Source organism: Triturus cristatus, chromosome 2_2 (assembly GCF_964204655.1).
Source record: "Triturus cristatus chromosome 2_2, aTriCri1.1, whole genome shotgun sequence".
In the NCBI taxonomy this organism is placed as follows: domain Eukaryota; kingdom Metazoa; phylum Chordata; class Amphibia; order Caudata; family Salamandridae; genus Triturus; species Triturus cristatus.
The window spans coordinates 58,464,175-58,484,252 of NC_140582.1; the positions used below are offsets into that span (position 1 = coordinate 58,464,175).

At 45.2% G+C, this 20,078-nt stretch overlaps 1 protein-coding gene across 1 annotated transcript in view; it reads right to left on the bottom strand.

The window, feature by feature from the left end:
• The window catches only part of PPEF2 (protein phosphatase with EF-hand domain 2), a 356,454-nt gene that overhangs the window by 119,612 nt on the left and 216,764 nt on the right, over nucleotides 1–20,078 (bottom strand). The window contains exons 9-11 of the mRNA XM_085643039.1: nucleotides 14,452–14,498; nucleotides 1,575–1,741; nucleotides 1,432–1,468 (exon numbers count right to left, since the gene is read on the bottom strand). Coding sequence (XP_085499165.1) covers nucleotides 1,432–1,468; nucleotides 1,575–1,741; nucleotides 14,452–14,498 — 251 coding nt within the window. The remainder of the gene's footprint in view (nucleotides 1–1,431; nucleotides 1,469–1,574; nucleotides 1,742–14,451; nucleotides 14,499–20,078) is intronic.

The following is a 20,078-nucleotide window of genomic DNA, read 5'->3' on the forward strand; positions in this document are numbered from 1 at the left end:
AAAAATATATATATATGCATGTACGTATGTGGTGTTTCTATAGCGCAAACCTAGACAAATGGCAGCAGAGAGCTGTACAGTCACATAGCCAAAAATACAGTCAAAATGTGACTGCAGTGGAAGCTGGGTTCTGAGAGCGGAGGTGGACTGTTACTCATGATTCAGTGCTTTTTAAAGATGAGTGTCTTGAGCACTTTCTAAAATGAAAGCTGATTTGGGTCGATCCTGATTTTTACAGCCAGGGACGACATTCCAAATCTCATAGGCCTTGTTTGTTTCCTTTTTTGAACTTTTATCAACTCCAGTCTCTTGGTGTTCTGAAAGTGGGTGTCCTGATATCCCCCAAAGGTGGCGAGCTTGTCAGCCAGATAGTTAGGGGTGCCATAGATAGGGCTTTCTTTAGATTATTCCAATAGTGGGAACTCAACATGTCGAAAGGGTGCACCCCCTCTCTCTTCCCAATCAGAATGCAGCATAACTGGGGATGGGCAGGGATGAACTGGGAACCCAAATCAGCCCTGGTAATTTAGCTGGACTGGACCCCTCACCGGGTGGGGTCAGGGAGGAGTGCAGCACTGCGCTTAACAAAACCGACCCCCAGCACTGCTGCTTTTTTTACCGGGGGCCGATATTAAAACCAGCCCCCAGTAACAAAAATGGGCCCCACTGCTCCAAAACCGGCCCCCACCCTTCCAGTCTCCCGGGCAAACGCCTGATGCCTGCTTCGGCCAGTCTGGCCTTGGGAATGGGATCTCCACATAGGCCCCATAGAAACATGCCTATGAACTCCAGTGTCTAGTGGACTGCATGCCCACCACCCCTAACCTCAAGATATAATTAGCGCCAGGATGTCTGTTCCACAGGTCTATGTCTGCTCAGTAACAGTAAACAGAGCAACAGTGTGCCAGCTTAGCTGGACGTTGGCCTCAGGTAACTAGTGGTTACAACCTATATGAGCGTAACAATGAAGGAAATGCATACTTAGGTTATAGCTAAGACAGGCCATGTTTGTCTAATTTCACTTTTACTTTGTAAGATCTGACTCAGGGGACAGTGGTAGATTAATGGTGCCTCCTGAACCAGCTCTTGGGCCCAACATCTTCCTCGTTCTTCTCAGTGATGATGGTCATAAAGCAACCCTGTACCTTTTTGTAGTAATGTGTGGTACAAAGTCCATGCAGAGTCTGTGTGGTGGGTTAAGTTCCCCTCTTCTCCTTTAGCTTGCAGAATCAATTGCTTATCATGGACCCTGTGCATTGAGATTCATAAATGTGGACTGTGCTGGGTGCTCTACTGCGGATTCACAGTGCGGCTTGGTGCGGAATCAGGTTCCATGTGCTGTGAATCTGTGGCTTAAACATCTGACCTCAGGTAGACATCTCACTCATCACCACCAGAACCCATGTGAAGACCTGAGCTACGATGACGTACCGTGTACTTTTTCATCACTTCCTTGGTGAATCCATACCTATTGTTAAACATAAAAAAGACTGCATTAAATAGATGTTTACAGCTCGAACCATGGCGTAGCACAGGTTTGAGAAGTTTATGATCTACACCATGGTTGCTCGCACCGTAGGTTGACCATGTAGTCTTCGTGGTTTCCTCGGTTCAGATGCACTTCTGTGGGGTACACCAGCAGGAAAGCAAACAGGATCAGCAAAATCTCCATCGACTGCGTGCCTCTGTCCACAAAGTCACCATTAAAGACGTAGGGCCTTTCTGGGGAAGGCAGGCCGTTCTGAAAGGAAAAATGAACATCACCGGTCTGAAATGCTTTGGGAGAAAAGAGGGCTAAAACATTTGTGGGGTAATGTGTGGTGCGGACCATGGCTACACATGGTGAGACTGTGCCTATGTGAACAAAGCAGAACAAAATGCGCCTGATTTTTAAAGGTTTGTGCACCCCTAGGATGTACTCCTGTTCACAAAAGAAGCAATTTGTGATATTAACCTTCACATCCTGATCCCCTGGGTCGGGATTTGTGGAACACTATGAACATGAAGTGCATTTAAAACAAAAGAAAGACTGTGGGCGTGGCAGACTTTTACCCACCATGAATTTAGGGTTTGGGGAGCACCAGGATTCTTGGGGTGGATGGCCCACCACAAATGCAGAGAACACCCACACGTCGGCTTGTTGTCATTCAAAAACATTTTGCTTGTGGCATCTCAATCACAACTGTGCAAATGCACCCGAGTCAAACGCAGGAAAAGCTCTTTCCAGGGTCAAAAAGTGCAGAGAGTGGGCGTTTTAGGTCATGAGGAGCCAAGACACTCGTGACGTGAGCTCCCACAAGGCCTAAGCAAGCAGACCTGCAAAACTCTAACACAGGTTACCAGAAGGGAACACAACTGGTTTTGGCCACTTTCCTAACAAAAGTAACAGATTTAAGGTTCAAATGCATTTTAGAAATGGGGATTTGCACTATAGTGGACTGCCAGGAAGAGCATTTAATATAAATCTCATAGGGACTGATTAGGACGCTGGTGAGAACGGCACCGACAGCCCATCGGTAGAGGTCTCACCGCTGTGGTGTTGTGGGCCCTAGGCCCACATACTAATAAATAACTGATGCAGACACTGTGTTCCTGGTTACTCAACTGGCCTCGAGCACGTGCACTCGGGCCCCTTTATTAGCCGGGTCACGTCACTCGTGACGCCGGTGATGGATGGGTGTGGGGTGTGTGTATGTCCACTCCCATAGGGGAGTGGCTACTAAAGCAGTGCCTGTTGAGACACTAGAACGTGTCTCGCAGGACACAACATTCCTCCCAAATTTTAATAAAAACAAAAGTTCCATAGTCCAACCTGTAGGGAGAAATAACAAGAGAATATACACCACAGGGTCCATCAGTGTCTCGGGTCAAGCATCCCGAAGGCGACAGACCAGGACTGGTAACTCCAACGGTAGTAGAACAATCTCGGCGGGCCTTCATTATTTAACCGGTGTGATCCAGGACACGAATGCTTGCTTGAAGAGGTCCGCGGCACTCTAGTCACGCGTCTGTGGAGTCATGCCCTTTGGTCCCAGCTTCCTTTTGCTGACCTTGAGGATGGTATGTGGTGATTAACAACGGTTCATTAACTGGTGCGTTAAGATCATGGTTGGAGTCCATAGTGAAAGTTCACTGTATTCTTTCTGCATAGCCGTGAGTCTCACTGAGGCTGTCTTGCGGTGTCCGGTGACCTGTCGGGGGGAACAATGTCTTTTCCAGCTCTCCCGCCTGGGGAGGCCCTTTTTCGGGCTTGCCACGGGACCGCTGATAGGCTGCGATTGGGGCTGCGTATGTGCCGGCTGGGGGCAGCGGCAAACCACCGGGGAGCCAGTAGCCAGTCTCTCGCACAAACCTCAAGGGTGTATGGACATTGGTCAGGACATGCTCTCGCTGCCGTCTTCAGGTGCAGACCAGGTTAGCAGACAACCTCTGAGTCTTCTTGCTGTCTAAGTTGGTGCTGGTGTAGGACTCCACTCCATGCGTGTTCAAGATGGTTTCGTGCGACGCACTTGATTGAGGACTGGCGTGATGGCATGGCCAGTCGTGTGGTGAATCTGGACGATGGCTGGTGATGACTTGCTTTGATGATTGCAGGCTTTCAGTCTGAGGTCGATCACCTGAGGCAGGGGCGGCCAGGTGCCTCCACGTTCTCTAGGAAGCACTTGCATTTGTGTACTTGGGCTTCTTGGGCTGTCGAGACCTTGATGACGGAGGGTGATAAACACGTTGTGAAACATGAGGCATGAGACTCGGTTCGCGCAGGCTGTGCGGCTTACCCTCGGCCTCCCGCGGTGCGGTAGCCAGTTCCTTTACGGGTTGTCCCCCTCTTCCCTTGTTGTCGCTGTATCAGGACTCACTCCTGTTGTAGTTTGGGTTTCTTCATCGTACAGCCCTGCCAATCACGACTTCCCCTTCTGACCTCAATTGGTTGTCCGATTCTTGATGTAGACCCTCCGGTCACACTACCACGTGTCTTCCTGAGTGCTGTGTCATGCACATGGCATTGATGACGTAGCTGCCATGGGGCCAGGACGATAATTAACTAGGAGAGGAGATTTCTGGATGAACGTCGTAGCCACTTGACTGCCTCTTCTGAACCTTCTCTCGCACTTCGGGCATGTGCGGTCAGGAGCAGGGATGCCGTTCAACTCCAACTGCCGACACTCTGGGCTGGACGGTCTCACTGTGAAGCGATGGGAGCAACGCGGTTTGCGCTTGCTGCGGCTTACTTGTGGCGCTTGCTGCGGCTTATGTGTGGTTCTCCCTTGGTGCTGTCGCCAGGGCCGTCTGTCCGCCTTGGTGGCTGTCTGTTGTCTTTGGAGGTGTTCTTGGCTTGTGGTGCTTCGAGTCTTGTGCTTCTCCTCTCTTTGTCTTTGACGCATTTGCGTGTCTCCAGCTCTTCTAGGTGACATGATTTCCACTCTTCTTCTTCGGGTGCAGTGACATTCACCATGTTCTAACCAGGCCAACGGGCCTATTAGCTGCAATGGTCTCTTGACCATCCAGGCGAGACTTCAGTCGCTCTTCACCGCTGCATGGCGAGCAGCCGCTCATCTTGGGCGCTCCTTCTTCAGGCAGCTTCTTGAAGCTCCTGCTCCAGGTGTTCCCTCTCCAGGGAATGGCTTCCGCGGGCAGTGGTGAGCTGTGTCGTCTTGATGCTTCTACCCTGGGTGTTCCCTCTCCAGGGAATAGCTTCCACAGGCAGCAGGGAGCAAAACTCCTACTCCGGGTGTTCCCTCTCCAGGGAATGGCTTCCACGGGCAGTAGGGTGCGAAGCTCCTACTCCGGGTGTTCCCTCTCCAGGGAATGGCTTCCACGGGCAGTAGAGAGCTGTGGTGGCGGCTGGCCACTTGTAGTGTACGACTCTCCTCTTTTCAGCCTTGGGCCACTGACGACTCCGGTGTGAGGCAGTGTGAGGGAGGACACTGTGCTGCGTGTGGCCCCTTCTGGGCTTCGTTGAGGCAATGGAGATTCATCTTGATGCCTTCGGAATTTCTCCTTTTCTTCGAGGATGTCTTGCTCTCTTGGGCGACTGCCCATGCAATCAAACGTGTGGGTGCCTTTGTCGCGCAACTTGGACTTGGCGCACTTCTACCCTCTTCTGGGTATTCGTGTTTCTGTGCGTCTGCGCAACCACTTCTCCGTGCTCTCTCTGTTTGCATCACTTCGGCGAGATTCTGACTGCGCCCTTCGTTTGCTTCATTGCTTCTGTGGAGATGTATGTGATCTCCCTGCTGTCTCCAGCAGTGCTTCTCATCTGTGAAGAGGTCTCTCTCTCCTGGGCACCTATCCGTGTTGTGAGGCTTCTGGGTGCATGCGTCACGCACCTCGTGCACTTTGACCTCTTTTTGGGTGCCCTCGCCTGGCTTGCAGTGGTGGCTATTCAACACTGGGATAGGTGGCGTGCTCTTCTCGCTTGCGGTGGCGTAAGATAGCCCCTGGGGTTTGCGTCTTCTCTGCACATTTTTCTTACATCTCGTGTGAGGCTGGCTGCCTTCTTAAGCTTTGCTGCTCTAGGCTACTTGTTTCGTTTCTGGGCTGGCGCCGCTTTGGGCTTCTCAAGGGGGTCAGCGGAGTTGTGCTGCGCCCAAGAGTAGTAGGTCCTTGAATGGGGCTATTCGCGTTTCTAGATTCTCATTTGCACTGTCACATTGGGCTTGGCAGGGGCTCTCTGCAGAGGTTCAGTCTCTCCTCTGGCGTTGCCTTATCCTTGTTGAGGCAGCTTTGGGTTCTTGGAGCTGAGACAGGTAGTGCAGGACTAGAAACGCCATGTGAGGCTTTGATCAGAGCTTTACCCTGGCTGCTTTCTTCACTTGCAGGCAGTGTTGTGCACTACTGGTGCAATGGTTGAACATGGTGGCAGCGTTTTCCTGGGACTGTCTCCCCGTGACACCTAGGTGGCCCTCTAAGGCTGTTCTCGTGATCAGGGCTGGAAGTGGGCACATTTCCTTTTGTATCATCCCTGCCTGGGTAGCCTTTACTGTTTTTCATGCAAATGTCACTGTTTCCTTTCTTGCTTGTGGCCCACTATCTTCGCCTCTCCTTTTCCTGCGGGGAAATGTGTTGCTTCTCCTGGCCAGCTCTTGCAGTGTTCTCGGGCAGGCTACAGCGCTCAGTTGTCTGTTCCCTGCACGCTGCCTGTACTCGGCACTGCCTGTTCTCCCAGAATGCGTTGCCGCAAAACGGCCACCAGAGGGCGGTGCTGCTTTAATTTTGGCGGCCCTCGCAGCTTCGTTCATGCCGCGGCCTTCTTGCTGGCTGTCTCCGAGTTTCTTTGGATTCCGGGCTTTTTCTCCCATAGTGGGGCCTTCCACTATGTCCCATGAAGCTTGGCCCACTGCTGCTGGAACCTTGTAGCAGCACGCGGAATGCATTGCCGGCCGACAGCAGTGCCCCTTTTAAGTTCTGCTGCCAAACGCTTTGCAGTCACCTGGGCGGGCACCGTCCCTAACGGTCGCCGCCGGAATCTACTCTGCGGGACACGTCCCGCCAGCAGCACTTCGCAGAAGGATGTCCTCTCCTTCACAGTGAGTTTTTCTTTTCTTTTTCGATGCCTACGGCGGGCAGGGAGGACAGCGGGGGGAAGCAGACAGGCGTCCTCGGCCTCTACGAGTGTCACTCTAAACCTCCGTGCGTCTCGGGTTTTGTCCCCGGTGGCTGCCAGCCGCTCACTCTTTACTTCCTCCCGCCCCTCGTAGCAGGTCCTCTCACCGGCTCCCGGCTGCGTGGGGCTTGAACCTGTGGCCATGTACGTGAGATAGGTGTACACTGGCCGTGCCCGGCCTAGAGGTGCCTTCCCTGATCGGCACTGCTCTGTTCCATGGCGCGCTGCCCTGCTCCCTCAGGGCGTCTATCCTCTGTTCTCGACGCTTAGTACCTCATCGGGCCTGCCTTTGCACTTACTTGGCTCCGGTGCAGTAGGCCGTGCCGCCCTCGCGGTCTCTGCAGAGAAGCCCTTGGTGTTGCTACTCTGGGGCTCTTCAGATCGTCGGCTTCATTCACGCCGCCCACCGGAGCTCACCTCACAGCATGGCAGGATCATCAGATGCGGGGTGGGCTCCCGCTCATCACTTCCACCCCCGGGGCTCTTCGCACACCCCGTTGACTGTCCGGGCGCCGATTCACAGGGGGTGCAGGCACACCAGGTGCGGGGTGGGCACCCGAGTACCTTCTTCAAGGTGTTCAAGCCAGGGGCTTTTCGCATGCTCGGGGCCCAGTAGGCGGGCGGTGCGTCTACTCACAGGGGGTGCCCTCAACACGGGCAGCATTCTCCCCCCATTCCCCACTCAGTTTCACAGCTTCTGGGCTGCTGCACGCACGGGCACATCCCATCCTCGTCGCCAATGTGGTGTTGTGGGCCCTAGGCCCACATACTAATAAATAACTGATGCAGACACTGTGTTCCTGGTTACTCAACTGGCCTCGAGCACGTGCACTCGGGCCCCTTTATTAGCCGGGTCACGTCACTCGTGACGCCGGTGATGGATGGGTGTGGGGTGTGTGTATGTCCACTCCCATAGGGGAGTGGCTACTAAAGCAGTGCCTGTTGAGACACTAGAACGTGTCTCGCAGGACACAACACACCGCCATCCTTAGCAATATCCCCGCACGCCACATTAGGATGGCGGGCGGTGTGTTGGTGGTTGGAAAGACCGCCACGCATCCGGCGGGAATTGTTTTCCCTACAATGGTGGGGATTACAATGTCCTTTTCAAACTGGCTTTTCATGGCGGGATATGTGCAGTGTCCCCTTTTTGTCTTGCGGCGTGTGCTGCAGCTGGCAGAACACGTCGCAAGACAAAATATAGGCATTGCAATCGTCGTGGTGGCGGTCGCATTGTAAAGCCTATATAGGGACCACAAAGAGACTGTTGGGAGGTCCTGTTTCCGATAGGGTGGCGGGTGAATGAAAGTCTGGCTGCCATCCTAATCAGCCCCATTATTAGGTGTTGGTGTAGAAATATTTTCTTATTTTTCCTACACCTCATATCTGCACTCTACACATCTGAGGGGGGGTATGCACATAGACACTTTTTTAATCAGACAGATTGCTGTGCTACTTTAAAAAAATGGTTGACCATTTTACAGAGCACATGTGGCAGATGCCTATTTAGCAGCTAATGGTCACTGGAGAGGCCAAATACCATATTTTTTAACAAAGAAATGTGGAGAAAAAAAAATACAAAATAAACACATGCACATTATATTTTCCGGCTGTAGTACTTTTGGAAATCTACGATTGCCATAGATTTCCACGAGCATCCCTGGGATGATTTGTGGAAGTCACAACAGCCTGAAATCTACTCATGCAAAAGGGGACATATGTGGGTAGATATTACATGTTTTTAATTTTAAGTTTGTTAATCGGACACATTGTTCCTATCATTCTTTCCTGATAAGTCGTGTGATTATGTGAGCTTTGTCGTATATCATTAACTAATTGTAAACCATACTAATATAATAAAGTGAGAGAATAACAAATCCTCTCTAGGCCAGGGCACCTGGACTCTGTATGGCATAGTGCCTGTAACCTATCATCTTAAAGAACATGTCATTGTTTCTCTTCCAAAAAGTGTGTCAGGCTGCACAGCAAAGAATGCAAATGTACTCGATGGTAGAAACTACAGCCTTTTACTATTAACCTTTGCATCTTGCCTGATTGAAACCAACAAGACCTGCAGGGTGCATTAGAAAATACAGTAGGTTTAAAGCCTTCCTGGTGCCAGTACACGCTGATAACTAGGAAATTATCCTAGGAACTGAGGCATTTAAGCAAGTTCAGTAAAAGGCACCGAAGAGGAATTTAGGTTGTACTATTGGAGAGGTACTCAAAAAACAATCATAGCCCAAAATGACAAGACATTTTAAAGAATGACTGTTCAGAGTACAGTTTAAGATGGTCATTATAGAAGGATCACATTTTCTCAGAACAAATGAAGCATGTTAGTGTACTATATGGTGATGATTTGTCACCATGGAAGATGTGGTGAGGATACAGGTCTCACCATCTAACAGGGAATTGATAAATTGTCTTGTTCACTGTAAGCGCTATAACTTCCAATACCATTGGTCCTGATGGCTGTTCAAGCGTTCCCCTTGGAACACACAGTAGGCCTCAGTTGTAGCTCCTCTTAGTGGCCGTGGCCAGAAATGGAAGTATTAAACCAGTAAGCGATACACTGCCCAGGGATAGGGTTTCCTTGGTCCTAATTCACAAAGCCTGGCCCAGATAATTATTGAATGCTGGCAGTGCTGGGTCCGTCGGTCAAGGTTTTTGACGGAGTTTTACTGGAAGATCTTGAAGCATGATGAGTTTATCGTGATGGTGAACTGCACACTGGCAATGTGGGCTCCAAACAGCGCACTGGTATGTAATTCATACAAATTCTGTTACTTCTTGAGTTTATCACCATGCTCGAGACCCACATAGGTTTCACAAAAGGATGTCAACAAAGCACAGTGCAGTACTACTGATGGCCATGGCATGTAATGCCACCCGGGAGGCAGTTTGCCACTTTATTGCGCATTTGTCCATTTCTCTTATACAATTTGCAAAGTAAACTGCCCTTTCTTGTGGTGCAGGCATAAAATGCCACACTGAAGAGAGCACTTTCCAAGGACACCTGGGCTGTGATTGGCCATTTGAATGGAAGCATTTCTGGGGGTGTTGGACGAGATGGAACTGGGCATATGTTATTGCCTCATTATTGTTTATTCCCAAATCATCACTAATTTTGTGCAGTTCAGAAAACATTATAGTCTCCCAGACTTTGCAAAGAACAGAAACCGACAGTGTTCTGTGTAAGCCATACTGTCCTCTGTGACCAGAACTCAAGGCCCTGCTGTGGGGAGTAGAGGTGATTTTAAGGGCTAGTCTGTTAGGGCCCACTATGCCATTTACATGTTTAAGACCATATCTTGAATACCCTTTTTTCAATCGATGAAAAGACCTGATATGATCTTGATAAATAACCTTAGGTTGAATTGGAAGTACTTAGGCTGCTTTTTGGATTCCACAAATAAAGGTTTACAACGCGTGACCAATGGTTCAGTACTCAAGTTCCTATACTACCGGGCGGGACAGATATGAATGAAGCTCTGTTATGGAGGAAAGCTCTTGGCTTCAGAGACAGACTTCAGATAGAGACCATCAGGCTGGAACTTGCCCTAAAATCTAGAAAATCGAGCTGGTGCCTGTTTTAGGCGGCCTAGCTTATGTGGCACTTTGCGCTATCCCGTGCACAGTATTCAATGATAGCAGCAGCTGTTCCTCTGAGGCCACTGAAGATCTGACTCCCACCTCTAAGGAAAGAATACTGACAATAGAGCTGGACAAAGTGTATAAAGACATTGGAGCATCGAAAGCCGAATTCAAATGAGCTCTCATTTGAATTAATTGAGGGTTCAGGATTTTTCCTGAATCACAAATATTGACCGATTAGCTCATACACCAATCTATAGTTTATATTGTAGAGATCATAAATATAGCATATTGGCGCACTACTTTTCTGATGTTTACCAACATTTGGGTAATGGCGAAGTTTCATGCAATTTCATTATGTCTCAGTAAAGAGCGAATAGATGGGACTCTTGGGAAAGGAGAGATTTTGTAGATGTACAATCAATTGGAGAAAGCCTAGTTTTGCTGCACCCTCACTTTCAAGAGCTCTAGCATGATTGATAAATTTCACACTTTGGGCCAAAGAATGTTACTATTGTGCCCATATCAGTCCGTGTTGTACTGCTTTTATTTTTAGTAAGACTCACTGTTAAAGCTCAGTGCAAACACCATTACATGGTTATGTTTAGTCTGAGAATAAACTAATAATAAATAAAATACATGAATAAATACTGGCATTTGCTGACAGTAAAATAGTGGTAGCGAAAATATGTGTAGGTTTGTAACTCTGGTATTTCCGATGGGCAGGGCAGGACAGGCCTTAAATTCCACTGGGCATTTCCCTGGTGGACTGGAGCCCTTGGAGGCCCAGCGTCGCTTCTGATGCCTCTATCACTTTTTCCAGCTCCTTGAGGCTTCAATAAAGAGAAAGATAGGGAGCCGTAATGTAGTGAGAAAGTGATCAGAGAGGGAGGAGAGAGAAGGAGAGAGCGAGTAGATGGATAGATAGGTGAATGGAAAGAAAGATTGCGCAAGGAGGGGAAGGGAGCTGGGCTGGCTTGGGCATTTTTGCCGGGGTTGCTTTTGCTTCCCCAGTCCAGTCTTGCTGAGAGGTCTTCAAATAATTGAACGCTGGCCTTGATTTCTGATCATTGCATACCAGGCCCAAAACCTTTTCCCACTGGCACAGGATAACTCAAAGTGCCATATGAACTTTGATTACTGAGTGATACACCAATCCAGATTCAATTCAATGTAGAGTATTTGATTACAGCTTTGGAGAGGTGCCAGATGGAATCTTTCTAACTTGCTTTGTTCTATTCGGAAAGCTAAACGAAGATATAAAGGGTGGATGCAGGGAGACTTTTCAGACAGCACAAAAAGTGATGATTCAAATGAATTAAATAATCTCATCCACTAGTAATTTATTTTGGTCACATTCCATTCCATCATTTGAACTCGTCTTTGCCATTACAGACAGTGACCACGCACATGCAAATTAGTGTTGACCACTGTAGACTCTCTAATTAAGGAACCTTATCCTGGAAGATCTTACACTAAAATGGCCCTCTTTGACATGTGGTGGGCATGCTGCTACCTCTGGTGCATGGCTTCTGATAGGTAACATGGAGTAATGTGGGGACCCCTGTCATTTGATGGATAATTATTAATGCATGATGATCATTGCTGGTAAGTGATTGTGAGGCTTAGGCCTGTGAGGCAAAATCTGCCTATTTTGGCAACGGTACACGTGAATGACTAGATGGCAGGTAAGGACTAAACCACTTAAAGTGGTGATCTGTTAAAAAGTGACTTTTCACAAAACAAAAAGTTTTCAAGTAAGGGAATTAGGTTTATTGATTACAAATGAAAACCAGGTATTTGGGAACAAAATATGTGTGTTCAGAAAACGGCAAGCTGGTGCCTATACCTGATGTTCGACTGCACATACACTCTGATTTGGACGTTTATTGCTGAAATTATTTCCTCTGTGCCCGAGGGCACCTGCTGGTATGGCTTTCATTCTATAATCCATGTAGATGCTAATTATCACTTAGATTTTTTTTATAATTCACTGGTAAAAGCTAAGCTAATCTTTCATTAAGGTTGGTGCGGTGGATAGGGTGGGTGAATGCCACCTGCAACACAAGACATCGAAAGTTGAGAAAGTAACCTGGAAATGTAGCAATATAAGTTGAACTACTACCTTCACCGTCCACTCATTGGTGCAGACATACAGCATCAAAGAACATGGTCTATAATATCAGTAATGAGGTGAAACCACCCGCGTCCCAAGATAGGTGCAAGCCATGAAGCCCCAGGCCATTACCCCATCTCTCTTCATGCCCAATGCAGATGTTGCTGAGGCACCAAGTTACAATACAGGTGGCACATGGGTGAGGACCCCTTTACAACCATACTAGTTTGTCTTGGTGGAGCTATGCCATGGAGTCAGACATTTTTGTCATTCTAACTTCATTATAAGAGTTACCTTACCGTTTTGGTATTATACTATGACCACAGGGAGATCATAAGGTTTCCCATAATTGTCTCTTCATTTTCGCTTTTGGTTTGAACACAAATGAAAGCGGGTTACAGACCTCTCTCAGGCCCAGACATCTGATGCAAACCCGTCCCTCCAGTAACAGGGACTGTACAGGTTCAGGCCATGGACTGTGGAGATTCCTGGTAGGATCCCAAAATGGCAAAGTCTGAAAGGGAAGCTTTCCCTTATGTTGCACTGATCTTACCAGCAGAGCGACCCTCATGGTTCGAGAGATCACATAGGCCCAGACCGCGATGGAAGAAGTGCCATCCAGGCACCCTACAGGTTACAAAATATCTAAGAGGCAGAAGCTTGCATCAGCAGAGACTTTGCAAAGCAAACATGAGCCTCAGTGTGCAGAGGTGCCACATGCTATGGTCACAGACAGAGGAGCTAAATGGCACATATCTTACATGCTCCAACCTCTGACCGTCGGGACCAGCCCTTGGTTACCTCCAGCTGCCTAAAACCCTCCTATTTCTGCACTTCCATGTAAAAAAAGCAACACTTCCATGTAAAAAAAAACAGCAGGTATTTTAGCACCCAACACAACCATTACAATGCCCTTCACTTCTAGCTTTATGTTTATGCATGCAAACAGTCCTCCCTGTTGACAGGTTGCTTATATTCGTAAACAGGGGCGTCGTGAACCCCCTGCGTTAGCAGCTACAGCAGAGGTGGGATTCTTGATGAGCCTGTTCTGTCTGCAACTCGGCAGGTAGAGGCTTACAGTTAACGTCCTGGAGTGTGAAGGAAGGCATAGATGTAAGGATGGATGTGTGAGTGAAGAGTGGATGGATGGATGAATAAAAAGATGGGTGGTTAGATGAATGCATGGATGAGTCAACGGATGAATAGATGGATGAGTAAGTGAAAAGATGGATGGATGAGTGAAAGGGTAAACAGATGGGTGGATGGTGGGTGGAAGGGTGAGTGAAATGATGGATGGCTGAGTGAAAGGGTTGATGGATGAGTCAAAGGAAGGATGAGTCAAATGAGTGAAAGGATAGATGGATAGGTGAAAGGATGGGTGTAAGGATGGATGAGTGACAGGGAGGGTGGGTGAACTGATAGATAATGAGTGAAAGGGTGAATAAATGGACAGATAAGTGAAAGGCTGGATGGATGAGTGAAAGGATGGATGGATGAGCAAAAGGATGGATGGATGACTGAGTGGATGAAGGATTGATGAATGAGTGAAAGGATGGATGGCTGAGTGAAAGGTTGGATGGATGAGTGAAAGGGAGGATAGATGGATGGATGGATAGATAGAAGGATGGATTTGATTTGATGGATAGGTTTGGAAATGGATGGACAGGTTTGGATATGTATGTGTATACGGATGGACGGAGGGGACAAAATAGTGGAAGACCGAAATATGGATTAAAGAATGAATGGATGACAGAATGTAAACGTGAACTGGTGAACATCAACAGGTGTATGAAAGGTTGATTTATGAATAGAGAAATGCTTGGATGGAAGAGACAAGAGAGCTCTTCTGGGGCGGGCGCGATGACTTGCTTCGCTGGTTTGGTGCCAAATGAGCTTTGGTTCAAAGAGGGGGTGGGGGAAGTATTCCAATTTTCTGGCTTTTCCTGGTTCTTAAACATGATTCCTGCAAACAGAACACATATCAGCTTTGGCCAGGCAGAACATCTCTTTATACTAAGGCGAAAGCTCAAGATTCTCGATCACCGAAACCTACACTCTTAGCTGAGAATATCATTTGTGCAACTTACTCTTGTCTGTTCAGCTGTTTATGTGAAACATTATACTCATCACATACCTTGTAGAATATCAGAAACAAGTCGTCCAGCCTTCCATGCAAGTCTCCTAAGATTGTTTATGGAGAAAAAAGATTAAACATGTTAGAGATTTTGTTCTTACAGATAAAAGTGAGCCTACAGCTGATAACCTAAAGCCTACAGCAGTGGAAAATCTGTCAGGTTGTGTAGTAGGGAACTTCGGAAAAAGATGGGCAGTGAGGTATATCCTGCGCAAGCAAATAGTGATTAAAACAGTAAAAGAGAAACAAAAATATCACAAGGATTGCATCAAAGGGAACAAAACAGCCACCACCCAACGCTGTTGCCTACAATTGATAACAATTGCAACTATACAGAAAAATGATAAGTTCCCTGAGCAAACTGAATATATCAGAAACTTCAATTCCAATTCATAGGAGTAATTTGAAAATCACAGATTAGTGTGTTTATGGATAAGGGCTTTGTCCAATCTGCATCTTCTTATTAAGGTCTCTGTAATCACGGCTTTGGCATTTATCCTCAGGAGACTTGTTTAAGCAATAGGCGCCTCAATGTTCAGTAAGAAATCCAAGTCCATATTTGACTTTTATAGAACAAAGTATTTATTTCCAATTCATCGGGTCATAAAAGAACAGCTTTCATACGATAAAAAAGAAGCCAACACGTGTTTCGTCTAAGGATGATATTCCATAAGACTTCATCAGGGCTGTAATAAACAGATATACAGCACAATTATTAATTGCACTCCTCTTAACCGAACAAGTCAGAGGTCCCCATCTAGCAGGGGAGAGCAGCCCGTGTTAGTGTGAGTATCAAAGAGAATCAGATATCAAAGTGTGACAGAAAATGTGATCAATACACCCAAACCACCTTAGTCACACTCATTTTATTCAAAATAGAAGGGAACAAAAAAAAAAGGAGAGAAAAACTACAGCTGGTGTCAGTCGTCGGAAATATAGTCAAATCACCAAAACAACCAAGACAATTAACACCACGTGTCAATTAAAATCAGCCCAAAATATCTATATGCAAGTATTGAAGAGCACTCACCCTAGTTCCAAAATATCTATAGCGTCAACCGTAAATAACAATAAGGGTGGCCGCAGTTATACCAGCCAACCCAACTAGATAGTATTTATCAAAAACTTCCGTTGCCTATGAGAGAAAAGATAGAAAAACATATGTGTGTACACAACTCCTTTTACATTTAAACCGTCAAACCATAATCATCTAATTTATAGTAACGGCAGCATTCGGTACCGTAAAATTCACTAACAAGAAATCGTTAATAGCAAAAGATATATATCTAAACATGGTAACTAAAGTACTTTTTTAGACTCTAAAATCGAAGCAACGAGTACGGTCGTGTTCTGCCATACTCGACTGACGACCATGCGGGCAGCTCTGCAGAATCGTGACCGACCTTGTCATCCCATATTGTAACAAACCGTAAATGTCTCAGCCTAATGATTAAAATGCCCTTTTTCACTCAACAATCAAAGCACGGTCGTATTCTACCATAATCGACTGACGACACATGCGGACAACTCAAAAATACAGTGTCCGACTTTGTCATCCCATATTATAACAAACAGTAAGTGTCTAAGCCTGATGGTAAAACGAAAACGCCTTTCTTACCTCTGAATTCAAGGCACCGAGTACGGTCATATACTGCCATATTCCATTGGCGTCTTGCAATGCGCCCTGCTATTCAGTATGTTAAAAAGACGCGAGTGCTCTAAACAATAAAGAAAGGACTAAAAAACCATTGACAGTGATTCCACTGAGAACCTAAACCAGCGCCATCTTGGATAGGGTTACAGGAGCCACATCAATCGTTTGCTAGTATCCAACTTAAACAAATTACAGTCGTGTATTTAAAAAGATATTAAAAAGGAAATCAAAAATAAGTAAACCCACTATTTAACAGGACAAGTGTACCCGTCCCTGGATTACTAAAATCAAACTATATTATCTATTGCACTTAATTGGATTAGTCCATCTCATTACAAATCGTCGGCAATCCAATAGAATTGCCGTATTTCATACCAAACAGCAAAAATCCAAACCAACATCCAAGTATAGCGCTATGTGATAATCCGAACCTGGACGCTCAATAAAGGACGTAGACTTAATGAGAAATGAAAAAAGAAAAGGGATACCTTCCCATTGCTACAGTAGTAGGAGAGAGAGTAAAGAGAGGGATAAGCCACAGAATAAGGAGAGATACTACGTTGAAGGCTCAAGATAAGATCAAGGTGGCTTGACAAGCATAATTAGTAATCTGTACAGAATTCATACGGAGTGACAGTTTCATTACATATTGAACAGTTGATATCAACCATGACAAATACATCAGTTATACATACAGTTGAGACAACAGACCAATACACAGTTCTTAAAGCTATCAACAAACAATGCATGTCCCATAATCATTCCTATTGGTGTTTACATTATTAAATTTATAGCACATCCAGGTTCGGATTATCACATAGCGCTATACTTGGATGTTGGTTTGGATTTTTGCTGTTTGGTATGAAATACTAATCCAATTAAGTGCAATAGATAATATAGTTTGATCTTAGTAATCCAGGGACGGGTACACTTGTCCTGTTAAATAGTGGGTTTACTTATTTTTGATTTCCTTTTTAATATCTTTTTAAATACACAACTGTAATTTGTTTAAGTTGGATACTAGCAAACGATTGATGTGGCTCCTGTAACCCTATCCAAGATGGCGCTGGTTTAGGTTCTCAGTGGAATCACTGTCAATGGTTTTTTAGTCCTTTCTTTATTGTTTAGAGCACTCGCGTCTTTTTAACATACTGAATAGCAGGGCGCATTGCAAGACGCCAATGGAATATGGCAGTATATGACCGTACTCGGTGCCTTGAATTCAGAGGTAAGAAAGGCGTTTTCGTTTTACCATCAGGCTTAGACACTTACTGTTTGTTATAATATGGGATGACAAAGTCGGACACTGTATTTTTGAGTTGTCCGCATGTGTCGTCAGTCGATTATGGTAGAATACGACCGTGCTTTGATTGTTGAGTGAAAAAGGGCATTTTAATCATTAGGCTTAGACATTTACGGTTTGTTACAATATGGCATGACAAGGTCGGTCACGATTCTGCAGAGCTGCCCGCATGGTCGTCAGTCGAGTATGGCAGAACACGACCGTACTCGTTGCTTCGATTTTAGAGTCTAAAAAAGTACTTTAGTTACCATGTTTAGATATATATCTTTTGCTATTAACGATTTCTTGTTAGTGAATTTTACGGTACCGAATGCTGCCGTTACTATAAATTAGATGATTATGGTTTGACGGTTTAAATGTAAAAGGAGTTGTGTACACACATATGTTTTTCTATCTTTTCTCTCATAGGCAACGGAAGTTTTTGATAAATACTATCTAGTTGGGTTGGCTGGTATAACTGTGGCCACCCTTATTGTTATTTCCGGTTGACGCTATTGATATTTTGGAACTAGGGTGAGTGCTCTTCAATACTTGCATATAGATATTTTGGGCTGATTTTAATTGACACGTGGTGTTAATTGTCTTGGTTGTTTTGGTGATTTGACTATATTTCCGACGACTGACACCAGCTGTAGTTTTTCTCTCCTTTTTTTTTTTGTTCCCTTCTATTTTGAATAAAATTAGTGTGACTAAGGTGGTTTGGGTGTATTGATCACATTTTCTGTCACACTTTGATATCTGATTCTCTTTGATACTCACACTAACACGGGCTGCTCTCCCCTGCTAGATGGGGACCTCTGACTTGTTCGGTTAAGAGGAGTGCAATTAATAATTGTGCTGTATATCTGTTTATTACAGCCCTGATGAAGTCTTATGGAATATCATCCTTAGACGAAACACGTGTTGGCTTCTTTTTTATCGTATGAAAGCTGTTCTTTTATGACCCGATGAATTGGAAATAAATACTTTGTTCTATAAAAGTCAAATATGGACTTGGATTTCTTACTGAACATTGAGGCGCCTATTGCTTAAACAAGTCTCCTGAGGATAAATGCCAAAGCCGTGATTACAGAGACCTTAATAAGAAGATGCAGATTGGACAAAGCCCTTATCCATAAACACACTAATCTGTGATTTTCAAATTACTCCTATGAATTGGAATTGAAGTTTCTGATATATTCCGTTTGCTCAGGGAGCTTATCATTTTTCTGTATAGTAGGGAACTTCATTTGTGAGCACAAATGTTTACATTTCCTGATAAAGTGACTCCGATTTAGAAATTATGGTTCAAGATGGGATTTTGCAGCCCCAAAATGTAACTTAAGTGCAAACACAATTTATAGTGAGGTGAGGTCTACATCATCATTAGACTGTCCGGTTTTATTTTTAAACCTATAATAAATGATAAAATCCCACCGAAAGGGAAATATCCCTCACCAGTGTAAACATATAAACACTGAAAAAACACCTGCTGAACCATAAACTAAATGCCATTCAAAGAAATGAAAAGGAGAGCAAAAGAGTTTTTTTTCTTCTTCCTAAAAGGGGCAATACAATGTAACTGCGTTATACAAGCTAGCAGCAAGAAAGACTGGGCTAACATTATTCTACTTGAGTTTTGTTGTTTAGGGATGTCACCAAAATATAATCTATTCTTCCTTTTCCTTTTTTCTGTTTAGTGGTCTTTGGTCTAAAGATGCAGGGTTTAGAAGCATGTTTTAGGTCTTATTTAATGATTTTATAAACTGTAGAGAATGGGGAAATATCATAATCATATTTGAGATTTTGGCTGCATTTAATCTTTCACTGATAGATAAAATGGCTGGTTTCATTAGAATCTTTCCCAATATGTGCCATCATATTTACGTACAGAGGATGGGTAAACACCCTTGATACATCAGCTCCCAGTTTCTAGTGAGTCAGTATTGGTAGTAGGTAAATTGCTGACACATCGGGCTTTAAATATTCAATGCAAGGTATAGTGAAACGTATATGTTAAAAGAGAGCTATCACCAAGCATCTGGGATAGTGTTGAAAACATTACACCAGACATTTGGAAAACATGGAACGCAATGTCACTTGGAGTGCTGCTGGAAAAAGGTTATTTCCAAGTTCAACAAAGATTGGAGTGATATTGTTTGTATTTGCAGTGATTCAGCCATGTATATGAAAATGTTGTGTGATGACCTGTCAAAATCGATATCTGAGCGGAAGTACTTCCCTGTAAGAGATCCTTGCCACTTGTTAGATGGTATGCTGAAAGCATCTTTACAATCTTCAGAGTTAATGAAGAATGCTATTGACTTTTTAGTCCATTCTGGTGCACTATTTTGTATTGGTCGGGAACTAAAATGCAAATATTTCTCATTTTGTGCTTTGTGTTGCATCAAAGAAAGAATCATCCCAACTGTGTCACTTAGCTGATGGTTCTCAGTCCAAGGGGCTCTGAATGCTATATTATCCATGTGCCAACCGTTTACAAAATTGATGATGCCAAAGGCAAGAAATGTGAGGATCTATGGTCGCATAGTGATAGTGATGTGAAAAAAGTACACTCTAATGCATTCCTAGATTTTTACAGGAAAATATAACAGCTGTAGTGGACATAATAAAACAACTGGAGTCTGAAAATACTATTGTCTGTCAAGTGTTCAGCATAATTGGTGTAGA